The sequence below is a fragment of the Telopea speciosissima genome, chromosome 10 (assembly GCF_018873765.1).
Source record: "Telopea speciosissima isolate NSW1024214 ecotype Mountain lineage chromosome 10, Tspe_v1, whole genome shotgun sequence".
NCBI classification, from domain to species: domain Eukaryota; kingdom Viridiplantae; phylum Streptophyta; class Magnoliopsida; order Proteales; family Proteaceae; genus Telopea; species Telopea speciosissima.
In genome coordinates, this window is record NC_057925.1 from 57440588 (window position 1) to 57461887 (window position 21300).

General features: G+C 41.3%; 1 protein-coding gene across 2 annotated transcripts; it reads right to left on the bottom strand.

The window, feature by feature from the left end:
• Positions 1-423: 423 nt before the first annotated feature.
• On the bottom strand, positions 424-19316 carry LOC122642069 (protein OBERON 4-like). 2 transcript variants are annotated; one of them, XM_043835479.1, is made up of 2 exons: positions 15929-19316; positions 424-1251 (listed from the first exon to the last, which is right to left on the bottom strand). In XM_043835479.1, exons 1-2 carry the CDS (start codon positions 18999-19001, stop codon positions 683-685), a joined length of 3642 nt encoding a protein of 1213 aa, XP_043691414.1. In that variant the 5' UTR covers positions 19002-19316; the 3' UTR covers positions 424-682. The 2 variants fall into 2 exon arrangements, with proteins under 2 accessions (XP_043691414.1, XP_043691413.1); XM_043835478.1 differs by having other exon boundaries at positions 424-1257.
• Positions 19317-21300: the final 1984 nt, after the last annotated feature.

Genomic DNA, 21300 nt, shown 5'->3' on the forward strand with positions numbered 1-21300 from the left:
CGAGTTTTCAACTCTTGATTCTGTCACTGCTGGACATGCAGCATTTTTGGATGGACGCTGGTGCATCCATGTCATAGAGGGCACCACTCCTCTTGACCAGGCTCCCCGCCTATTTTTGCAATTTCCCTGCTCCTGATTGCAGGCTATTCAACATTAATCTCATACCATAGAACTAATGACATCACAAACTATGATCAATTCGAGCAACTCACATTGATCTAACACCATATTTTGATGCAAAACATGAATGGCAATGGACTAAGGACAGGGAGGGAAAGGGCAGGGAAAAAAAGTTCACTACAACATTGAATATATCGAATGAAGTATTGAAAAAAAATTGGCAACTTGGTGCCGAAGGTTTCACATACTATGCACAGAACACAAATAACCCAATTTGGAACAGCAATGGTGAGAATTCTATACTTCAATTCTCTTCCTCACAGGAAGCCATTCATAACACATAGGTGGAGCATTCTCTGTACAAAGCTCTGGTTAGCAAGCTAGTCAAAAAGAAAAGGAACTAACCTGAAAAATTAATTGTACACCTATAGATCACATAAACGATGAGGGGAATGGGAAAGACTAAAAGCTACAATTCGGGTCATAAATCTCAACCCTATGACAGCATAATTACCTGAGGTTGCTGAGAATGTGCAACACATGCATCTCTAAACAAGCCAAATCAAGTGCTAAGGTTTATTTTTGCAGTTTCCATTTTTAACAACAGATCTTGAATTTCCGCTTCCATCCTCATTTTCATATTGAAATACTCACGATGTGATCTTTCAAGAATCTGTAGTTCTTCAAGCTTTTGTCTGCGCCTTTCCTCGGACTCAGCCAAACATAACTTTGTAATTCGGCTCCCATATTCTTCTTCAATCTTTTCATTCTTAGCAATTGCAATGCGTTTCAGGCCTTCAGCCTCTCTTCTTGCATCATCTGCCCGTGCTTGGAACATTTTTGCCTCTGCCTGTTTGATTCTCACAATGCTCTCCAGCTCATCAATGACTGGTTTCTTTTCTACACTCTTCTGCAACTGTGAATCCTCATTCGACCGACCTACCCGATCCCAATCCAATATGGGAACCCCACTACCAGCATTTTCTAGTTGTGGAGTAGTCTTTTCAGTTGAAACAGATGTCAGCCACATAGCTTCTTGGCTTGGTCCAAAGACCCCACTGCTTAACTCTGGGTTCCTATGGGATTGTTCCTTTCCAGAAGCAGAGGTGTTGCCCAACTTGGAATCAGTTTCTGCAATTAGAGGAAAAGTAAAAGATGTAAACAGCAATGTCCTCGTCTCAAACTCCAAAAGTATATATAAGCATTGCAAATGATTATGACAAAGACAAGCATGTCTGAAGTTGTAAAACACTTATGCAAGCCTGAAGTAATGATATCAGACCAGCACATACATGATTGAAGACCACAAAGTCCAGATCACAGTGCAGTCTGTGAAGAAGCTTCCGTTTCGATGTCATGCAGGTCTACAGTTGTGGCATGCCCTACATCAGTCTTCCCAAGGGCTTATAAATAAGGGTATACCCAGTGCATTAGGCTCCCGCCACTGCGGTGTCTGGGGAAGGTCATAATGTATGCAGCCTTACCCCTGTTTTCGCAGAGAGGCTGTTTCCAGACTCGAACCTGTGACCACTTGGTCACAATGGAGCAACCTTTACTGTTGCACCAAGGCTCGCCCTCTTCCCTAGGGCTTATAAGCCATACTAATTCTTCTGGAGTAATAATTCAGTTTTGAATACGTTTCTTATTGTGTCCACTTTAAGTTCATATGAGAAGAGTTACTATCTAGTTTTTACAGAGAATCAAACCATGATCTATAAGCCTCTAATGCCTGGTTGTCTAGCCCTACAAATATAGGCTAAATCTTGTCAGCAGAGGAGGAAATTACTTGAACGAGTACAATGTTTTCAGAAGTTTATTTTGAAGCCCTATTTAATGCAAGGTTTGGAAGGTTGATTCCAAGTGTTGACATAGCAGTTAGCACTTGCTCAAGATAAGTCTTATGATGCTTCTCCAAGGTTAGGAGTCCCCAACTCAATTGTTCTTGACATCAAAGTTAATTCTTGAAAGTAAAACCTTATTTACACTCCTACTCTTAGTTGTCAAGGTGTCACCTAAGCGACACCTAGGTGTCCAGGCGCTTGACAGTGAGCTGGGCGGCCTAATGCCAAAAGTATGCTTCGAAACAGGAGCACGCCTTGTAACCCTAAGCGTCGCCTAGGCGTCTGAATTGGAGCCATGGTCCACTTTGGGTATTGGGCGCCCGCTTTTATTTACAATATTTTTTTTATTTTTATTATATAAAGTGATTCTAGTTCTAACTTCTCTATTCGTTTATGTACAGGTTCTAATTGAGGTGAGAAGCATGGAATCATTATGTTTTTGTTTTTAAAAAAAAAAAACCTAACCAAAATCAAGTTCATTTCATTGATTCATTCACACTATTGCTATGCAAAAGATAACAGAAGTCTGGAGACCCCAAGTACGTGGCACACTGGCACCCTTCCTTCCAGGCAAACACCATCTCTAGCGGCAGCGGTAAGTTATTTTATTTTATTATTCCTCTTTTTTTGCTACTGCAGTTTCTACTGCCCTGCTTGGTCAATCATTAAGAACTCAAGTACACAAACGTACAAGCCTATAGTACAAATTCCTTTCAAATAAAGTCATCTATGTTACATGTTTAATTTATTGTGTTTATTTTTTCTGTCTTAGCTGTTTTGCAATTTGCAATTTTGCATTCTCATTTCTCACTGGTTTTACTTGCTCTTATAATATATGTTCATGTTGAGAGTGCTGGAATGATCTTGATTACCCTTTTCATTCTTGAATTAAACTTAAGAAAAAGAAAAAAATTAGTTAGCTGTTGGCATATGTTGATTGAATTTGCTATTGCTGTAAAGTATAATGGGCTGTTAATTTATTCATGTATGTGTAGCTTACTGGAGGATGATGTTTCACAGAGAATTAAAGTAGGATGGATGAAGTGGAGACCAAAGTGCTGTGTGACCGACGTATTCCTTTAAAGCTGAAAGGGAAGTTCTATAGGACTGTTGCTCGACCGGCTATGATGTATGGGGTAGAATGTTAGGCAGTTAAGAAGTGTCATATTGAGAAGCTATGTGTAGGCAGAGATGAGGATGTTACGATGGATGTGCGGAAAATCTAGGAAGGATAAAGTACAGACTGTGAACGTATTAGAGCTGACTAGGGAGTTGCCTTGATCAATGACAAGCTATGAGAGAGTCGTTTAAAGTGGCATGGTCATGTCCAAAGGAGGCCTAGGGACGCCCCAGTAAGGAGGAGTGATATGATTCCGATTGAAGGAGCGAAAAGAGCTAGGGGCAGGCCTAAAATGACCATAGTAGAAGTTGTGAGGAAGGACTAGACATGCATAGTCTAGGTCTTGTACCAAGAATGACCTCGGAAGAGCCTGTTGGAGGGCAAGGATCCATGTAACGAACCCCATTTAGCTGAGATTCTCCTGGTATGCTAGGCTGTGCCTCTTTCCTCTTACTTTCTTTTTTCACTTTCATTTTTCACCTTTCAGCTTCCATTTTTCTTTTTATTTTCCATCTTTCATTTGTCATTTCCCATTTTCATTTCTCATCTCATTTTTCCATCTCTCCATTCCCCTTTTTTTGTTTAGACCTCAGTCTTCTCTACTTTGGTTTGTTTGGATCCATGTCGCCGGCCCAATTAAGTTGGGATAAGGCTGAGTTTGTTGTTGTTGTTGTGTAGCTTAGTAGTTAATTTATTCATGTACGTGCAGCTTACTAGCTAATTTTATTAATGTATGTGTAGCTTACTAGTTGCTAGCTTTAATGGGCTGTTAAATTGTTCAAAAATCATACTTGCTGAAAACTTTTGTATGCACAGTGTCTAGGCATCACCTAGACGTCCAGGTGCCTTGTCAACTAGGGTCGTTGTGGCCTTGCCCCCAGGCCCCTCTCTCCAACACCTTGCGTCGCCTAGATGCCGTGACAGCTATATATGCTTCCTTAGTTCTTTATATCCTATACTTTGTTCATTATTTGTTGGTTCTCTCATATTAAGTCCTTACTAGCATAATTATTTCATGTAGAATTGATATGGCTTCTACGTTGATTCTTGATGTGGCTTAAATGTTGATAGAGAGAAGAAATCGCATAAGAAAGAGGGGGGAGGGGGGCGGAGAGTGCGCACGCACATAGCCCTCTGGCTACTCAAACCAGAAACTCAATTCATTCTTCAAATATATTCAACGATGGGGAGTTATACCATATATAAAGAGAAATAAAAGACTACTAAAAATAAAGACCAACTTTCTAACTAGGAAACTAAGAACAATTGGGAAACCAAAGTTCAAACATAGCCTACGTCTAAAATAAACTAAAAGACATTATTTCCCCAAATAACATAAATCCTACTAAATTCCAAAAACTCAATCTGGACCCGGTTCATCTCCATCTGGATACCAAACTGGGTTTGGGTCGGTCCAAGGTAGTGTATCTGCATCAATTCCCCCGGTGTTGAGAAAAACTCATCCACGAGTTTTGTAGAATGGTAGAAATAAAAGCTTACGAGCGGGGGCTATAGGTTCCCTATTTGCAACTTGAAGAAAATCCAAAATATGAAGCTTTGGAGGTGCATCCATTGATGGAAAATCGTGGGGAAGAACGAACTCATGATGTGGAATAGCTTTCACTACACTGGAATCCGTCGTTACTTGGTCCACGATCTGCTCATCTTCCGTTGCCACTATTTGTTGTTCTGATTGAGGCTGTATCACTGGTGCTGCCTCCTTTGGCTTGGAACAAACATCGTCAACTAACCCATGAAGAATGAATGTATGGGGCATGTGAAAAGGATGTAGAATGCACAAGTTTCCATCACAATCAATGATACCTTTTCATTCTGCTAGCCACTCACGACTCAATTTAATAACACGCCAAGGATAATCAAACACTTCACAATGAGCTCCATCACAATACTAAGAAACGGAGAATTTGACGAATACATAAGAGTGAATAATGATCTGGTCGTTCTTGGATAACGTCTCTACCACAGATCGTGAGACGAAATTGTTGTTTTGTCGTTCATCAATAAACAATATGGTAAGCTTTCCATTAGGCAACTAAACTCTGAACTTGAACACACAAGAATCCACGGCCAAGGTTGTATTCGGAATCGGTATAGGTCCACACAAATAAGAGAATATGTAAGTAAGAGTTAATGGCAAAACAGTGAATAGATGAAGTTTATGACACTAATGGCAAAACTGTAATTATGGGAAGTGCAGCTAACACACAAGGGGATAGAGTATCATGTATAGGGTAAAGGGCAAACTGGGAAGTGGGTGAAAAAAGGGGATAAAACAGAATTAATAAAAACTGAGGGGCAGTTCAGGAAAGAAAAAGAAAAGGAACAGAAGAATCATCGTGGGGTGGGGGATATGTTAGGAAATAAAAGGAGGAAGGGAATCGATTGAACAAAAGAGGGAGAGGGGGATGTTACCGTTACTGGAACCAGAGGAAAAGTGTGAGGAAAATGATGGAAGCTGAGGAAGACGATGGGGCTGGGTGGGAATCGACTTTGCAGTCAGAACAGAACGCCAACGAGAATGCGAACTTCAAACTGCAGTCCACGATCCGACAGGAGCAGCGTCCAATTTAATGGAAATATCACTTGGTACAAAGGATTTTGTTCTCCGGGAGGTGGATGTTAGGAGCAGTGGTGGTGTCATCTGAAACCAGAATCCAGGTATGCAATTTCTTCTTCTTTTTTTCCTTCTTCTCTGCTTCTCGATTTTTCTCTTCTCTTCTTTCTGTCCCGAACTCTCTTCTCTCTGCACTTTTTTTTTGTTTGGTTCTGGCGGAACCAAGGAAGTGCGCAATGGTGGGTTAGGGATTATGCTCAGGGAATCGAAAGAGATGGGATTGGGGGTTTGTCGGTGGGAATCTCTGGGGTGGGGTGGGGTGGGTCGACGGAAGGAGTGATCTTTTTTTTTTTGTGGGAATCGCAGGAATGGGCTGGGTTAGGGTTTCAGTGGATGTCAAAGGGAGGGATGGGTTTAGGTTTCACTGCGTTGGGAAAGAAAAAGAGGATAGGGTTGCTGTGATGTCACAGGGGATGTTATCGCAGATTTTTTTTCACTACCGCTGGTCGCAGAACAGTAACGAAAGATAGGGGATAGAGAAGAAGAAGAAGAATGGGATGAGAGAGATGGACAGGGAAGGAGATGGATACTTCGGCTCTGATACCAAATTGGTGGAGGGCCGGTTAGGAGAAGAGGGGAACTTGGTAGAAATCAGAGTTGCAGGGAGGAAGAGAGAAGAAGAGAGAGAGGGGGGGGGGGAAGAGTGCTCACGCGCACAGCCCTCAGGCTACTCGAACCATAAACTCAATTCGTTCTTCAAATTTATTCAACGATGGGGAGTTCCACCATATGTATAGAAAAATAAGACTCCTAAAAATAAAGACTAACTTTCTAACTAGGAAACTAATTCAAATTAGGAAACTACGAACAACTGGGAAACCAAATATCCTACGTAGCTAACTTTAAAAATAAAGATAATAAAATAATCTAAACGATATCATTTCCCCAAATAACATAAATTCCTAAAATCCTACTAAATTCCAAAAACTCAATCTGGACCCGGTTCATCTCCATCTGGATACCAAACTGGGTTTCGGTCGGTCCAAGGTAGTGTATCTGCATCAGGCATATAAGCATAATTATATCATTGCTAAATGCTAATTGCTATGCTAGATATAATGGAACAATGGACAGCCGGATACATAAAATGATGAAAAATACTAGGGTGCCTAGACAACGCCTAGGAGAGCGCCTTGTCAACTACTGCTTAAGCAAAGGTCGCCCAGGTGCTGTGACACCTATGCTCCTAGTATTTCATTTTATTTTGAACTCAATACCACTATTTGTTTCTAGTCAATCAAACCCCCTTCATTCCAAGGTCACACATTACCCTTAGTATTTGTTCGATGTATGACAACTGGAACTGAAACAAAAAGATATAAAGGACTTAGAAAAGACACTTGCAACACGCAAAAAGGAGATTTTGAATATCTGCAAAAATTTAAATTAAAAACCTATGCTTCTTTACTCGGACATTCCCAAGATAGCAATAGGTGACAGTGCCTAATGGAGATGCTAAATGTAACCTCTTTTACTAGTTTGGGCGGATTAAACTTTCCCTTAGATCCCTGCCAGCCTGTCTCACATCAATAATTTATAGCATTCTTTTTTATCTAACTTCTTAACATGTATTATGCGCAGTGTGTGAAAGATCACATTACATGAGTCTATTGCAGATTTTATAACCATAACAAAATAAATATTTATATGAAAAAAAAAAAAACTATTCTCCACTTCCAAATATCTGCAGTTCAGGTCAACTTACTCACTAGGCCCTTCTCTATGCTCTTAGATGACCAACAAGGTCCAACTTGGAGGCTCCAATAGTCCAATGTAACAAGCCTGAACCCAAAAGCAACTACTAGTTGGATTTTCTGTGTGAATTAAGGGTAAAATATTCAATCAGGCTTTCTGAAATCCAAGATTAAAGTGTATAGGTTTTCAAAGGATTTAAATTTAGGACTATAAAATTATGCTGAACTTCATAAATTATGGCCGGGGTTCTAAACAAGAATTGGAGCTAATAGTTTTTTTAGGATTTATCAGTTGCAAGGACTGATGGATTTGATGAAACAAATAGAAAATAGTAAATCAGTATTATGAAACACAGAAAAGACTATCTTGTGGGCACGCACTGTCATATAGCGTTCATGAGATTATAGGGAAGCTTGGTCCTATCAGGTAGGGTTTTAATTTTATTTATTACTAATGTCCCTCAATTGGAGACATCAAGGGTGTTTCTGGAATCTGGGGCATAATACCATCATCCGGGGTCAGAATTCAATCTTGTCTATTAAGTGCTAGGATTAGTTTTTGATTGTCAATTTAGTCATTCTCAGTTTGAGTTTTCATTATTTTTATTATTAGAAGATAAGATTGACTTTAGCAACTACTTCCGACACTTCCTTTAGTCAAAGTTCCCCAAAAACTGATCTTCATGTACAGTGGTTATTACCTCCCAGTATAAACTGCATTAAAATTCTTTTGAGAAGGCAATATTTTTCTAGTTGAGGGGTGAAAAGAACTTATTTTCTATGCATTTCAAGGCTTTGAAGATGACTTCCTTGTCAAGGTTTTTAGTGTATTTAACTTTTTTTAATTTGGTGTGCTAATACTAAAGTCTGAAACCCATAACATCCTTCTATTCCAAGAGCCTGCATCAATCTAAGTACTCATGGCAGTCATCAAAAAATGTCAAGAGGTTGACAATCTAGTGGTTAAGAAAGATTCAACTATTTTGGAATTGAATCAGAGCAAGGGGTATTATGATAGACTGTATCCAATCAGAATTTAGCACTTTCTAGGCAACGGCAACATAAGGATGGATGACATCATGGGAAGTCCTCATGTTGTATACTATTTTAAGCAGTGCTGCCGATTTGCCTCCTGACAGATCTCCTGAAACATTCTAAGAGATTTATAGCCACAAAACCCATAGAACCTATCTCTATCTGCCTATCTACTGGATATCTCTATTTATTTTCTCAGGCATAGTCCATCCTATAATTCACATAACCTTCATCACTACCTTCAATAATGCAACCTAAATGGCTAGATCCCTATATAAATCAACCATAGTAATAGATTACTACATTAAATGGTAAGGCTTATCAAATTAGAAGCATGCATATTGGAAAAGATGCTAGATACTGCAGGCAAACTGTTGTATGTTATAAAAGAGGGGAAATAAAAAATAACACTTGGTCGCCTAGGAACCCCTCCACCGCCTTGGGTCACCTTGCTGCCTTGACGACTATGACTATTTTTATAAGATAACAGCTGATATTATAGAACTAAGGGGGCAAAAGTGGCCTCCATGGGGAAAGCAAACATGACACAAAAATGTAAGATCCATCAGGTAGTCCAATACAACATATAAGTCACCAAAAAGAAAAGAAGGAAAAACAAGAAGGAAGCATAGTTATCAAGGCGTCGCCTTGGCGTCCTGGCGGTTTTCAAGGGTCAAGGCAAGCAGTCGCCTTAGTGGTAAGCCGTTATTTTATTATTTTTTATTTTATTGTATTTCCTATATTTTTATTGGTTTTGTGTATAAGATTTTCACACACTATATGATACACCGAATCATTTAAAAAACAAAACAAAATAAAAAATATGTAAAATCTTATTTCATTTCTTAGATTTTCATAGGCTTGTATACATTATTTTTGTACATTGTGTTACATAGAATCACCTAAAGCAAATAAAATCGAAAGATTCTTGAGAAAGTGAAACCCTCAACTTCCTGCTCCAGAGATGCCAGCTCTTGCTCAACGACTCCAGCGCCATTTCCTTCGATGATGATGAATATTGACCACGAACCCTACTCCGGTGACAGACTCCGACCTCGAATCCTTGCTGCGATGTTCTATATTTTTTTTCTTCTTCTTCTTTCGATTTTTTTTTTCTAGTGACTACTATGTTACTCGATTCTGTTACCTAATTCCTTTTTTATTTTTTTTTAAATATTCTACTTCTTCTTTTTCCTCTTTCCCTGCGACACTTCTCTAAAGAAGAAAGGAATGTGAGAATCGAATAAATAATTGAAGGAACTGGATCGTCTTCTTCTTCCCCTTTCCCTGCGACTCTTCTCTGAAGTATTCTTTGTTCCTCTTTCAATTGTCAACTGTTTGTTGCAAAATTGATTGTGTTGGTTCCCCTTTCCCTGCTACACTTCTCTGAAGACAATCATGATCTCTAGATTTTTCAAAAACAAAGGCATGCGCCCTTTCAAAATTTCTGAAACCTTCAATGTTCTTGTTTTGTTGCGTTTTTTTCCCCTCCTTTTTCTTCTCATCTTCCTTCTTCTATGTTGGTGGCAGTAGTGGTGGCTGCTGGTGGTGTGGCCGGTGGCTGTAATTCTTTGGTATGTGATTTTGTTATTCAAATCAAATTGTGCAACTGTTAGTATAAGTCATGTAATTTTATCATTTTTTGATTATATGATTATGTAATCTGAGATTATTTGATTTTGTGTTTCACTTATTTTGTAATGTTGTGATTATATGATTATGTAATTCCTAGATTGTTGACTTCATTTTAATGTTTTATGGATGGCTTGTTGACTTCATTGTAATGAGTCTAACGACTGCTTTTAATGATTCTTTAATATTTATTTACCATATAAGTAAAACTATATAATTTTTAATATGCTATTTGTGTTAGCATTTAGGGTGGAAGAAGGAGAAGAGAAGGAAGAGATAGAGAGCAGCCACTGTTTTGGTTTTGTGTGTTATGTCTCAAAACAAGAGACTAACATGCTTATATTGAAAAGAATATGTAATTACACACAGGCCCTTGGCCTTATACAAATGACATAAAGAATACACAAAAGAGGGGTTATGTACATATATACCCCTAATACAACTATTCTTAACACTCCCCCTCAAGCTGGGTGGTATATGTCATACATCTCCAGCTTGTCTAACATAAAACTAAAGTGATGAGAGCTAAGTCCTTTGGTAAAGATGTCTGCCACTTGTTCATTTGTCTTCACAAAAAGAGTACAAATAGTCTTAGAGTCTATCTTCTCCTTGATAAAGTGTCTGTCAACCTCAACATGCTTTGTCCTGTCATGTTGAACTGGGTTGTGAGCAATGCTGATGGCTGCCTTCTTATCGCAATACAGACTCGAAGGTTCAGTCGTCTCAAATCCCAATTCTTGAACAAGTTTCTTCAACCCCAAGATTTCACACACACCATGAGCCATGGCTCGAAATTTTGCTTCAGCACCTGACCTAGCTACCACAAGCTGCTTCGTACTTCTCCAGGTGACTAAATTTCCCCCAACAAAGGTACAGTATCCAAAGGTGGATCTTCTATCAGAAATAGACCCGGCCCAATCAGCATCTGTATATACTTCAATTCTCAAGCGACCATTCCTAGAGAAGAGAAGACCTTTTCCGAGGTATGACTTCAAATACCTGAGGATCTTGTAAATTGCATCAAGATGTCCCATCTTAGGTGCATGCATAAACTGACTCACCACTCCAACAGCATAGGTGATGCCAGGCCGGGTGAGGGAGAGATAGATTAGCTTACCTACTAATCTCTTATACTTTTCAGCATCTACAAGAGGTTCACCACAATCTTCCCCTAGTTTGTGGTTCTGCTCAATAGGGGAGGAGATTGGTTTGCATCCTAAGTAGTCTGTCTCTGTAAGTAGATCAAGAACAAACTTCCTTTGACAAACATTGATCCCTTGCTTGGATCTTGAAACTTTAATCCCCAAAAAATACTTCAATAGACCGAGATCTTTGATCTCAAACTGCCGAGCCCAATAAAGCTTAAGCTTTGAGATTTCAACTTCACTGTTTCCCGTGACCACAATGTCATCAACATAAACAATGAGTGACGTAATAGTGTTGCCCTTCCTTTGTATAAACAATGTGTGATCAGCTTGACTTTGAGTATATCCATTCTGTAGGAGGGCTTGTCTAAACCTTTCAAACCAAGCTTTAGGAGACTGTTTGAGTCCATAGAGAGCCTTCCTAAGTCAACATACTTTCCCATTGTCACCTGGATGCTTGAACCCAGGAGGAGAGTGCATATATACTTCTTCTTCTAGGTCACCATGTAAGAATGCATTCTTCACATCAAGTTGGTACAATGGCCAATCAAGATTTGCAGCCATTGAGAGAAGTACACGAATGGAGTTATGCTTGGCCACCGGAGCAAAGGTTTCTTGATAGTCAATGCCATACATCTGTGTATAACCCTTGGCGACAAGTCTTGCCTTATACCTCTCCACAGTACCATTAGACTTGAACTTGACTGTGAATACCCATCTGCATCCAACAGGGATTCTCCCTTTAGGGAGTTCAACTAGGTCCCAAGTGTGATTCTTCTCAAGAGCCAACATCTCTGTGTTCATTGCTTCTCTCCATTTTGGATCTGCCATAGCCTCTTCTACATTCTTGGGAATAGAGATGGATGAGATAGCCACAGTGAAGGCTTTACCTGTAAGGGAGATAGAATCATAGGAAACAAACTTGGCAATGGGATTAGTACATGCCCGAGTTCCCTTGCGGTGAGCTATAGGAAGATCTAAGTCTGAGAATGTAGAAGTAGAGGAAGGTATACCTGTCTCGATGGATGGAGGCTCAGGATGAGGAGACGAAGAAGGATTTTGGCAGGTCTTCTATATAGGAAGCCATGAAGAAGGATTTCTCCTATCCTTCGTATACACCAGTAGCTCCCCTCTGTTCTCTGTTCTCTTGTGCACTAGGAGGCTCCCCCTCAACAACAGTATCCACAGAATTTCTCTTTCCCTTGTCAATCTGAAAAGTGGAAATAGGGACAAGAGAGAAAAAAGGAAATGAAACAAACTCGGGAACCTCTTCACCCTCAACACCACCACCAAGAGAGGAACACTCCCCCTGAAGAGGTGACTGAAAATACGGAATGGTTTCAAAGAAATGAACATCTTTGGAGAGAAGCCACCGACGAGTAGGAGGATGATAGCATTTATACCCTTTGGAGGTGGAGCAATACCCAAGAAAGATGCACTTTAGGGCCTTAGGATCCAATTTAGTGCGGGCAGATTTGCTAATATGTACATAGCAAATACAACCAAACACCCTTGGAGGAAGAGAAAAGGAAGAAGACCGTGAAGGTAGGACATCAAGAGGAACCTTGAAGTTTAGGACACTAGATGGCATGTGATTAATAAGAAAGACAGCAATGAGTAGGGCATCAGACCAAAAAGTTTTTGGAACATGCATGGTAAACCAAAGGGATCTAGCCACTTCAAGGAGATGGCGATTTTTTCTTTCAGCCACCCCATTTTGTTGGGGGGTATCAACCCAGGCCACCTGATGAATAATGTCATGGTTAGAAAAAAAGTTTTCCAAACCACTATACATATACTCCCCACCTTTGTCAGAGCGGACAATTTGGATCCGAGTGTCAAATTGGGTATACACTAACTCACAAAAATTTTTAAATGCAACATAGACATCACTCTTATGTTTCAAAAGGTAAACCCAAGTAACCCGAGAAAAGTCATCAATGAAAAAACAAAGTTGCTGAAGCCACGCAAAGAGATAACAGGGGAAGGCCCCCAAACATCAGTATGGATAAGGTGAAAGGGTGAAGTAGATCTATTAACATTAGATGGATAAACTGTTTTACAACTTTTGGCAAATAGAAAAGGTTCACAATAAAAAAACATGAGTGACAGGAAAAAAAATAAATAAATGTTGCAACAGTTTACTCATAACAGAAAAGGAAGGGTGTCCCAAACGACGATACCAGAGCAAAATATCCTCCTGAGTACGTCCACCTTCTTGCCCCCAAACATAAGACTGAGCTTGCACAACAAGGGAAGCACCAGTCTCCAAAACATACAAGCCGTTAGCCTCACGACCACTGCCAATCACCCTCCTCGTCACCAAATCTTGGAAAAGACAATGGGTAGGAAAGAAGGTGACAAAGCAGTTCAAAGATTTAGTCAATTGGCTAACTGAAAGGAAGTTAGTGGCAAAGTTGGGAACATGAAAAACAGACTTCAAGGGTAAAAATGGTGCAACTTGGATATCTCCCTTACCAGAAATAGAGGAGAAGGAACCATCAGCAATTTTTACCTTATCTTTCCCAGAACAAACAGAATAAGAATTATACAGCTGAGACCTACCAGTCATATGATCCATGGCACCTGAGTCAATGACCCAAGGTGTGGTACCGGAGGAGGAAGATGCCTGCAGTGCGGTGAAAGGAGTAGTAGCAGAGGAACCATCCAGATGGGCCACAATCCAGCGAAATGCAACAATGTCTTCTTTAGACAGAGAGGATGGATCAGATTCAATGACTCCAACATGAGCCTTAGGCCCCTTCTTCCGCTGCCCTTTCAGTCCCCCAGATGAACCAGCAGAGGGCTTCCTATGGAGATCCCAACAAAAGTCCTTCGTATGCCCAGATTTGCCACAATCGTCACATAAGAATCGACCCTTTGCAGCCCCCTTATCAGCTCCCTTAGTGGAGTCCTGAGGGGTGGAAGAAACAAGAGCAGAATGCTCAACAGTGGGAGCAGTCCCCATGGCACCCCTACGGGTCTCCTCACTCTGTAGATATCCACACACCTCCTCCAGTGAGGGAAGACTTGGGCGGCCGAGGATTTGTACCCTAAGAGGCTCAAAGTCAGAATTGAGGCCTCCAAGGAGAAATAAGACCCTCTCTTTCTCAAACAACCGGTGCATTTTGACCTCCATCATCAGGACACAACTGAAGATCTCTATAGTGGTCATACTCCTCCCACAGGCCCACAACAAGACTGTAGTAGTCAGAGATGCTTTTATCACCCTGGCGCAAGCTAACAAATCTGTTGAAGAAGTTGGTACACTTTTGTAGAGTCCCCAACTCGATCAAAAATACGGGCCACACTGTCCCAAATGTCTGTGGCAGTCTCCTTGCCCATAAATCTTCTTCCAATCTCAGGCTTCATGGAGAAAAGAAGCCAGGCCATCACAAGGGAATTCTCAGTGTCCCATTTGGAGTACCCTTGTTCGGTAGGAAGGGGGGCCTTGATGCTACCATTGATGTATCCCATCTTCCCCCTGCACCAAAGAATCAATTTCATGGAGCGAGACCAATCCAAATAGTTATGGTTCTCAAGTTTGGCAATAGGAAGTTGGATATTGGGGCTCTCAAAGTGAGAAGGGAGAGATGGAGCTATTTCCACAAGGGGCAGGGGTGTTTCAACATTTTTCTCACCCATATTGAAGCTTTAATCGACCACTTAGAATAGGGAAACAGCAGTACTTCAAGCAAACAAATATCTCCCAAAACAGTAGGCACAAAATAGAGCAAACAATAGCCAAAAAAGGCTTAAAAACACTTGTAGATCTTCAAAAATTGCTCAAATAGCAGCGGAGTAAGGATGAGTAATGTTCCTTACCAAAAAACAATGCAAATAGACCATAAACAATGGTCAAACAAAGCCCTATTGAAGACCAAGGTGCCAATCTAGACTCAAGCTGGCGGAAATTCTGGGCAGAACAGCCACCACGAGATTCCTTGTGGATGAATGGATGCTTGGAAAAAGCTTGAGAGAAGCCAAGGAGATCAAAGAAGATCCCCAAACGAAACTAGAGTACTAAGAAGCACTCCATTTGGATTCCAAACCAAAGAGAAACAACTTGGAGAAGATAACCTAACCAGACCTTCAAACAGCAGCAGCAACCAGGTGAAAAAAAACCTTCTTCACACTCCAAACTTCCTTCAAACACTTGCAAACAGCAGGATAAGCTCTGATACCATGTTAGCATTTAGGGTGGAAGAAGGAGAAGAGAAGGAAGAGATAGAGAACACCCACGGTTTTGATTTTGTGTGTTATGTCTCAAAACAAGAGACTAACATGCTTATATTGAAAAGAATATGTAATTACACACAGGCCCTTGGTCTTATACAAATGACATAAAGAATACACAAAAGAGGGGTTATGTACATATATACCCCTGATACAACTATTCTTAACAATTTGTGCTAAATAAAATGGTTATATAGAAAAAGGAACACTAGAATGCCTTGTCCGCCGTGGCGACGCCTTGCGGCTGCCCTATCGCCAAGGCGCTTAGGAAGGCCCTCAAACGCCTTGGTCGCCTTGCCGCCTTGATAACTATGCAAGATTGCAAAGAAGCATTCAAAAGGAAATAATGCACATACAATCACAAGGTCATAAATATGTGCATAATTGTCAACTGTTTACAGAATAATAAAGAGTACAATAAACCAAACCTTACAATGAAATTCTTTGTTTACATAAGCTAGAAAACTTACCAGTCAGGAACTCCATGATTTGATTATAAACCTCTGAGAGATTGGATTTGTTATTTTCTAGTCTTGCCTGCATCTTCTCAGCGACATTGTGAAGTTGTTTCCCTCGCACATCATTACTAGCAGAAAAAATCCTCTTCACATATTCAAGTTCCTTGGAAAGAGTCTCATCTTTCCATTCCCTTGCACAGGTCTTGAAAACTTCTTTCACAAAGCCAAACATCTCAGAAGGGTGATTGCAAGCAAGACAGTGGAACTGCATCTCAGTTGTTCCTTGAGCCCCAGTGACACTATGCCCGTTTCTGATATAAGATTCCCGTAAGCCACAACTCGTATGGCACCAATGAAGACAGAAATCACACCCAACCCAACTACAGGTATTGGATGCCATATCAAACTTCGAACAAACAAGGCACATACAAGCACTGCAGAAGCCACTTTTCTGAGCACAAACTTTGCAATCGCATTCATCCACTGGAAGGGGACTCCCGCAAGCAAGATTTCTGCACTTCAAGTTCAGAAAGATCTCAGCTAAATCAGGAGGAGAAGAATCCTTGGCTCGGTAGAGAAAATCTTGAAGACCAGTTTTAAAAGCCACCAAGATCTCCAACTGAGCTCGATTACACTTTGATAGCGTCTCTAGTGTAAGGTCAGATCTACTCTGCAATGCTTCCTGAAATGCACGTAACTGCCCATGTTTATCTTCATTCACTATCATCTCACGGACACTCTCCTTTAAACATGCTATGGACTGTTCAGTCATTTCATGAATTCTCTTGGCCATTACTTGTACTGGCTCTAAAATTATCATGGCAATAATCCTCTCTACAAAACCAGTTCCACCTACAACAGGCTGTTCTATCTCCTTCTGACTACTACTGCGAAATAAACTACCACCTCTTTTCTCTCTCATTACCCATTTCTTATCCTCACTATACTCTGGTCTAACTTCAAGAGAGACAACACCATGTGCATGGGATTTGATTTCATCTTGGTTCCTTGACAGTACACCTGTAAGCTGTCTTGGCCGACTTGACTGCCAATCCAAGGCAACAGGTACTCCAGAGGTTCCCTCAGAATTCCTATTATGATCTTGAACTTGTGCAGTGTGATGATTTAAAATGCCTTGAGATGACTGAGATGCATTGCCATTTTGTAAAATCCTTGGATACAGGGGAACTTCCTTGCGCTTAGGGTCATTTGACGATTGCACCTGCCAGGAACCATGAGAAATTTGATCAACTCCCTTAAATATAGGATGACTGCCAACTGATTGTTCATAGTTGTCAAATGAATTCTGTGTGAGAGAACAGCTGGGGTTATGAACGAATGGCTGGGAACCTGAAAAGGAAATTGATGCAGTAAATCCATCAGAGCCCGTCCAAAATGTGGAAGGTACAGACTGAACACTCCTTATACGACTGGGGGAACCAGGAGCTGGCTTTGGATCAAGGGAATGCAGTTCTAATGATACATTTGGCAAGCCCAGAGAAAGGTCAAGTGGCTCCATTTTAAGCATCCCATCTTTTTGCTTATAAACACCAGAATTGTTTGTCTTCTCTTGTCTTGTTGCAGCAAGACTAGAGAACAACTCAAAACCCCTACAACTTGGCCCTCCCGTAGCAGCTTCTCTTCTGACTACTACATCTTCTTCCTTCCATAGGCCATCTTCCATGGAATTAGCTTCATTATATGAAGAAACGGCAAGACTTTTTCCCTTATCCTTGGAATTTTGAGTGGACTTTTCTGTTATGAGGTTCAAAGTCACCTTAGGTGTTCCATTTGCTTTTGCAACTTCCTTATTCGAATTGAGCAAATCGATGTCCTTCACATCAGCTTCCAAATCAATACCTTTGCCCTCATTCCGCTCCTCCTCCAAAGGCAATGGTTTCTCAGCATCCTCGTCCTTGGTTGCTTCGTATCTATCGTGGTCTTCTGGTGTACGGACACAAGGGCCTACAGACTCACAATCTTCTCTTGCATTTTCTCCTTCTCTACCTACATTATCTGCCACTGTTGCTTCTTTGCTTGTACTCAATTCATTATCAGAGTTCCCTAGACGTTCTGGAACCTTATCAATCTCCTTCACCACCTCTGTCACAGGCTCTCGTGTCCCATCCTCCCGGATTCCATCACAATTATCTTTACCGTTGAGCTCTATCTTCTCTTCAGCTGAAGATTCCCCTCCTTTCTCCAAATCCATCTCTGACTTGATGGCATGCACACTCTCCAATTCCTTGCAATTCTCAGTGCACACTCCTGGAGCTTCAGCATTTTGGTTGGGTTCAGATTCAGGTTTAGGTTCAGCTTCAACTTCAGGTTCTTCATGTTCAGGCTTGGGTTTGTGTTTAGGTTTGGCTTCCCCTTCAGGTGCAGGTGTAGCTTCGTCTTCGGGTTGCAGTTCCCCTTCTTCCATCTCACTGCTGCTTCCACTCTCTTTGTGCACTTCTTCGTTCTTCTTCACCTTAGTACTCTTAGACTGCTCCCCACCAGAATCCTTCGAACAAGGAGACGACTTCAGAACATCTCTCGAACCCTGCGGCGATCTTACATTTCCTCTTTCCTCAGAAACAACTCTTCTTCCCCTCCCAGTGTCGACATTAAACCTAGCATCTTCGTCAACATCCTTGCTTCCCCCGAACCTCCGCCACGATGAAACACTCTCTTCTCGCCGCGAACGGTCCCTCTCTGACCTAAACCCCTTGGGGAACTCCCGCCTAGAGCCACAAAAGCTCTCCGACCGATGAATCCTGTCACCACTATAGGAAGTCCGAGGTGAAGAAAGTGAAATACCCCTATCACCGCAATCCCGATAACGATCAAAGCTCTTCCTCCTCTCAAAACCATCAGAATCATGATCAAAACGCTTCCTCAACGATCTGGAAACCTCACGATCATCTTCTATTGATCGATCGTAACCAGACGACGAAGATAAACCTTTCCGCCCGTTTTCAGCTTTCGAATAAAATCGCCGATGCGAACGATCTGGTTCTTGATCCCTTCTACCCCAATCTTTCAAAACCCCTCTATCCCCAATCGAATCGAGATCGTCATCATAAGATCTCAACCTTTTCATACTTAATTTACAGAATATTTGAACAAAATAAAAAAGTTGAAAAGTAAGAGAATTAAACGGGAAACTAGATACCAGCTTCAAAAGTCTAGTTTCCCGAAGCCATAAGATTCCAGAACCCTAACTCTTCATAGTAAGCAATCAAAACCCTAACAAAACATAGACCAAGAGATGCTGAAGAGTTACTAGTCATGGAAATACGATCTCCAACCAGAGAAAACTGGTAATTCGTCTTGAGAATGTTTTTTAGCGACCATCGACGGGCGAGTGCGAGCTAATCTGCTGCTAGAGCCCGAGTTATCCATGGAGGTCGAACTTGAAGAAAGGAAGACACTTTACGAAAAGGAAAAGAGAGGGTTTTATCGGTTGAGAAATCTGGATCTCTCAGTCAACATGGTTTATCAGGGATGATGTAAGAGAGAAGAAACACAATGAGAGGAGTGTTAGGTTCCTGAGTACGCAGCGTGCGCGATACGCATACCCTAGACCCGTCGGACTTATTGCCCTGATCCGAATTACTGATAGCAGGAATAGCCGACTAGTTAGACTTCTAATGGAATCTAACTCGGGTTCAAATGAACCCGAACCTTGTATAGTTTGAGTTGGGAGAGCCGTTGACATGTCTGAGTGGGACAGCCAGAGAAAGACTCGACCTTTTGCTTTAATGGTGGAGAGAGAGAAGGATGGTTTGACTAATTTGACAGACTTTTGACGCCTAGATATTATCGTAGTTTTATTAATGGGCGTGTATGTGTCTGTGAGCTGTGGTGGGTTTGCTTTTTTGACTCTCTGACCCTTCTCTCTCTCTTTTCCAGAGGAGTCGTGTACTTGCTGGTCACCGATTCTTCCTCATTCTTTCCATCTGTGTCCTTTTTGTTGTCCTTTTTGTCTGCATAATCTGGACCGTTGTTCTTAGGGACAAATGTTATATTCTAGACCGTCGATGCATTTAGATGAGTTCCTTATAGAAGGAAAGTAGCAGTGGACCCTGCAGGTCCACGAGACAGAGGATGAGGTCATTGTGTCAATGGAATCAGACTACAACACCACGTGAGCGTTGAAATCAGGATGAGAAGGGATCGATTACGACACCAAATGGGGGTATAAAGCAGAATGGGGCCAGTAAGAGTTCTAAACTTGAACTCATCTTCCTCAATCACTCAATCAGGGATAGAGAAATAGGGAATAAATCATGGTTTCAAGTATCGGTCTTGGATTGATCGATTCGTATCGGTGTAGACCTACTCCAATGCCGGTATCGGATCAATGATGATATGGATATGGGGTATAATTGTTAAAACATCATATGGAATTGGTATCTTTGAGGGCAAAATCGTGTTGATACTATATCTGATACAACCGATAGTATCAGGGGACCCGTAAGGGTGGCTGATATGGATCGATCACATCGCTCAAACACCAAATTTTTTAGGGAAAAAGTTCTCTGTCCAGGAGTGTGGCCTATGCCAACACTCCCATGAGTCTATCTCTCTCCTCCCCATGTGAAAAGACACCTCTGCTCCTTTGTTTTAAGGAGGAGAGAGATAGACACATGGGAGTTCTGGCGTAGGCCACACTCCCGAACCGAGAACTGCTTACCAATTTTTTATTAGAAATCTATATATACATTCTATTGGCCAATTTGGTATCAGGTACGAGGACCAGTATTGGTTGTCATGATCCAATATCAATATAGATTCACCATATCGGTCTAATATTGAATCAAAACACTATTTTTTCAGTAAAGAACCCAAATCCATTTAGTATTGGTTAATCCACATTAGCCAGGTATCAGTCACAATTGATACTAATATGGATCGACTTATACAGTCAATCTAGTACCAATTTCTAAAACCTTGTCTCGAATGGACCGATTTCTATTCACAACCCAAACGGATCGGATTGGAATCATCCCAACGGTTAACTGGGTGCAAGTAGAGATATGTGCGGCACAACCCAACCGTTGCATGCCCCCTGGCACTCCCTGGGCTTTGGGCTCCCTATAGAGGAGTTGGATCCCTGTTTGACACTTGTAGAGTTGTAGTTGTTACCATTACCATACACTTGCATATAGGGGTGCCAATTTGGCCCTGACGGCCCGAGCCTGCCCTGAGCCCAAACAAGACCTAGGTTGAGATATCCTGGCCCCGAGGTCAGATCCAGATTGAGAATTTCTAACTCTGAATCAGGGCTGGGCTGGACCGGGTCAGGGTTGGGGCCTTAGGCTTAGCCCGGCCCAACCCGATCTTGTCTTCTTCTTTCTTCTTTCTTTCTTCTTAGAAAAGACTAAGGGGACTCAAGA

Coding starts and splice junctions, on each gene's coding strand:
- LOC122642069 (XM_043835478.1), bottom strand. CDS start 19,001: ATGAAAAGGTTGAGATCTTATGATGACGATCTCGATTCGATTGGGGAT. Junction 1,258..15,928: donor AATCATGGAGTTCCTGACTG/GTAAGTTTTCTA, acceptor CTTTTCCTCTAA/TTGCAGAAACTGATTCCAAG.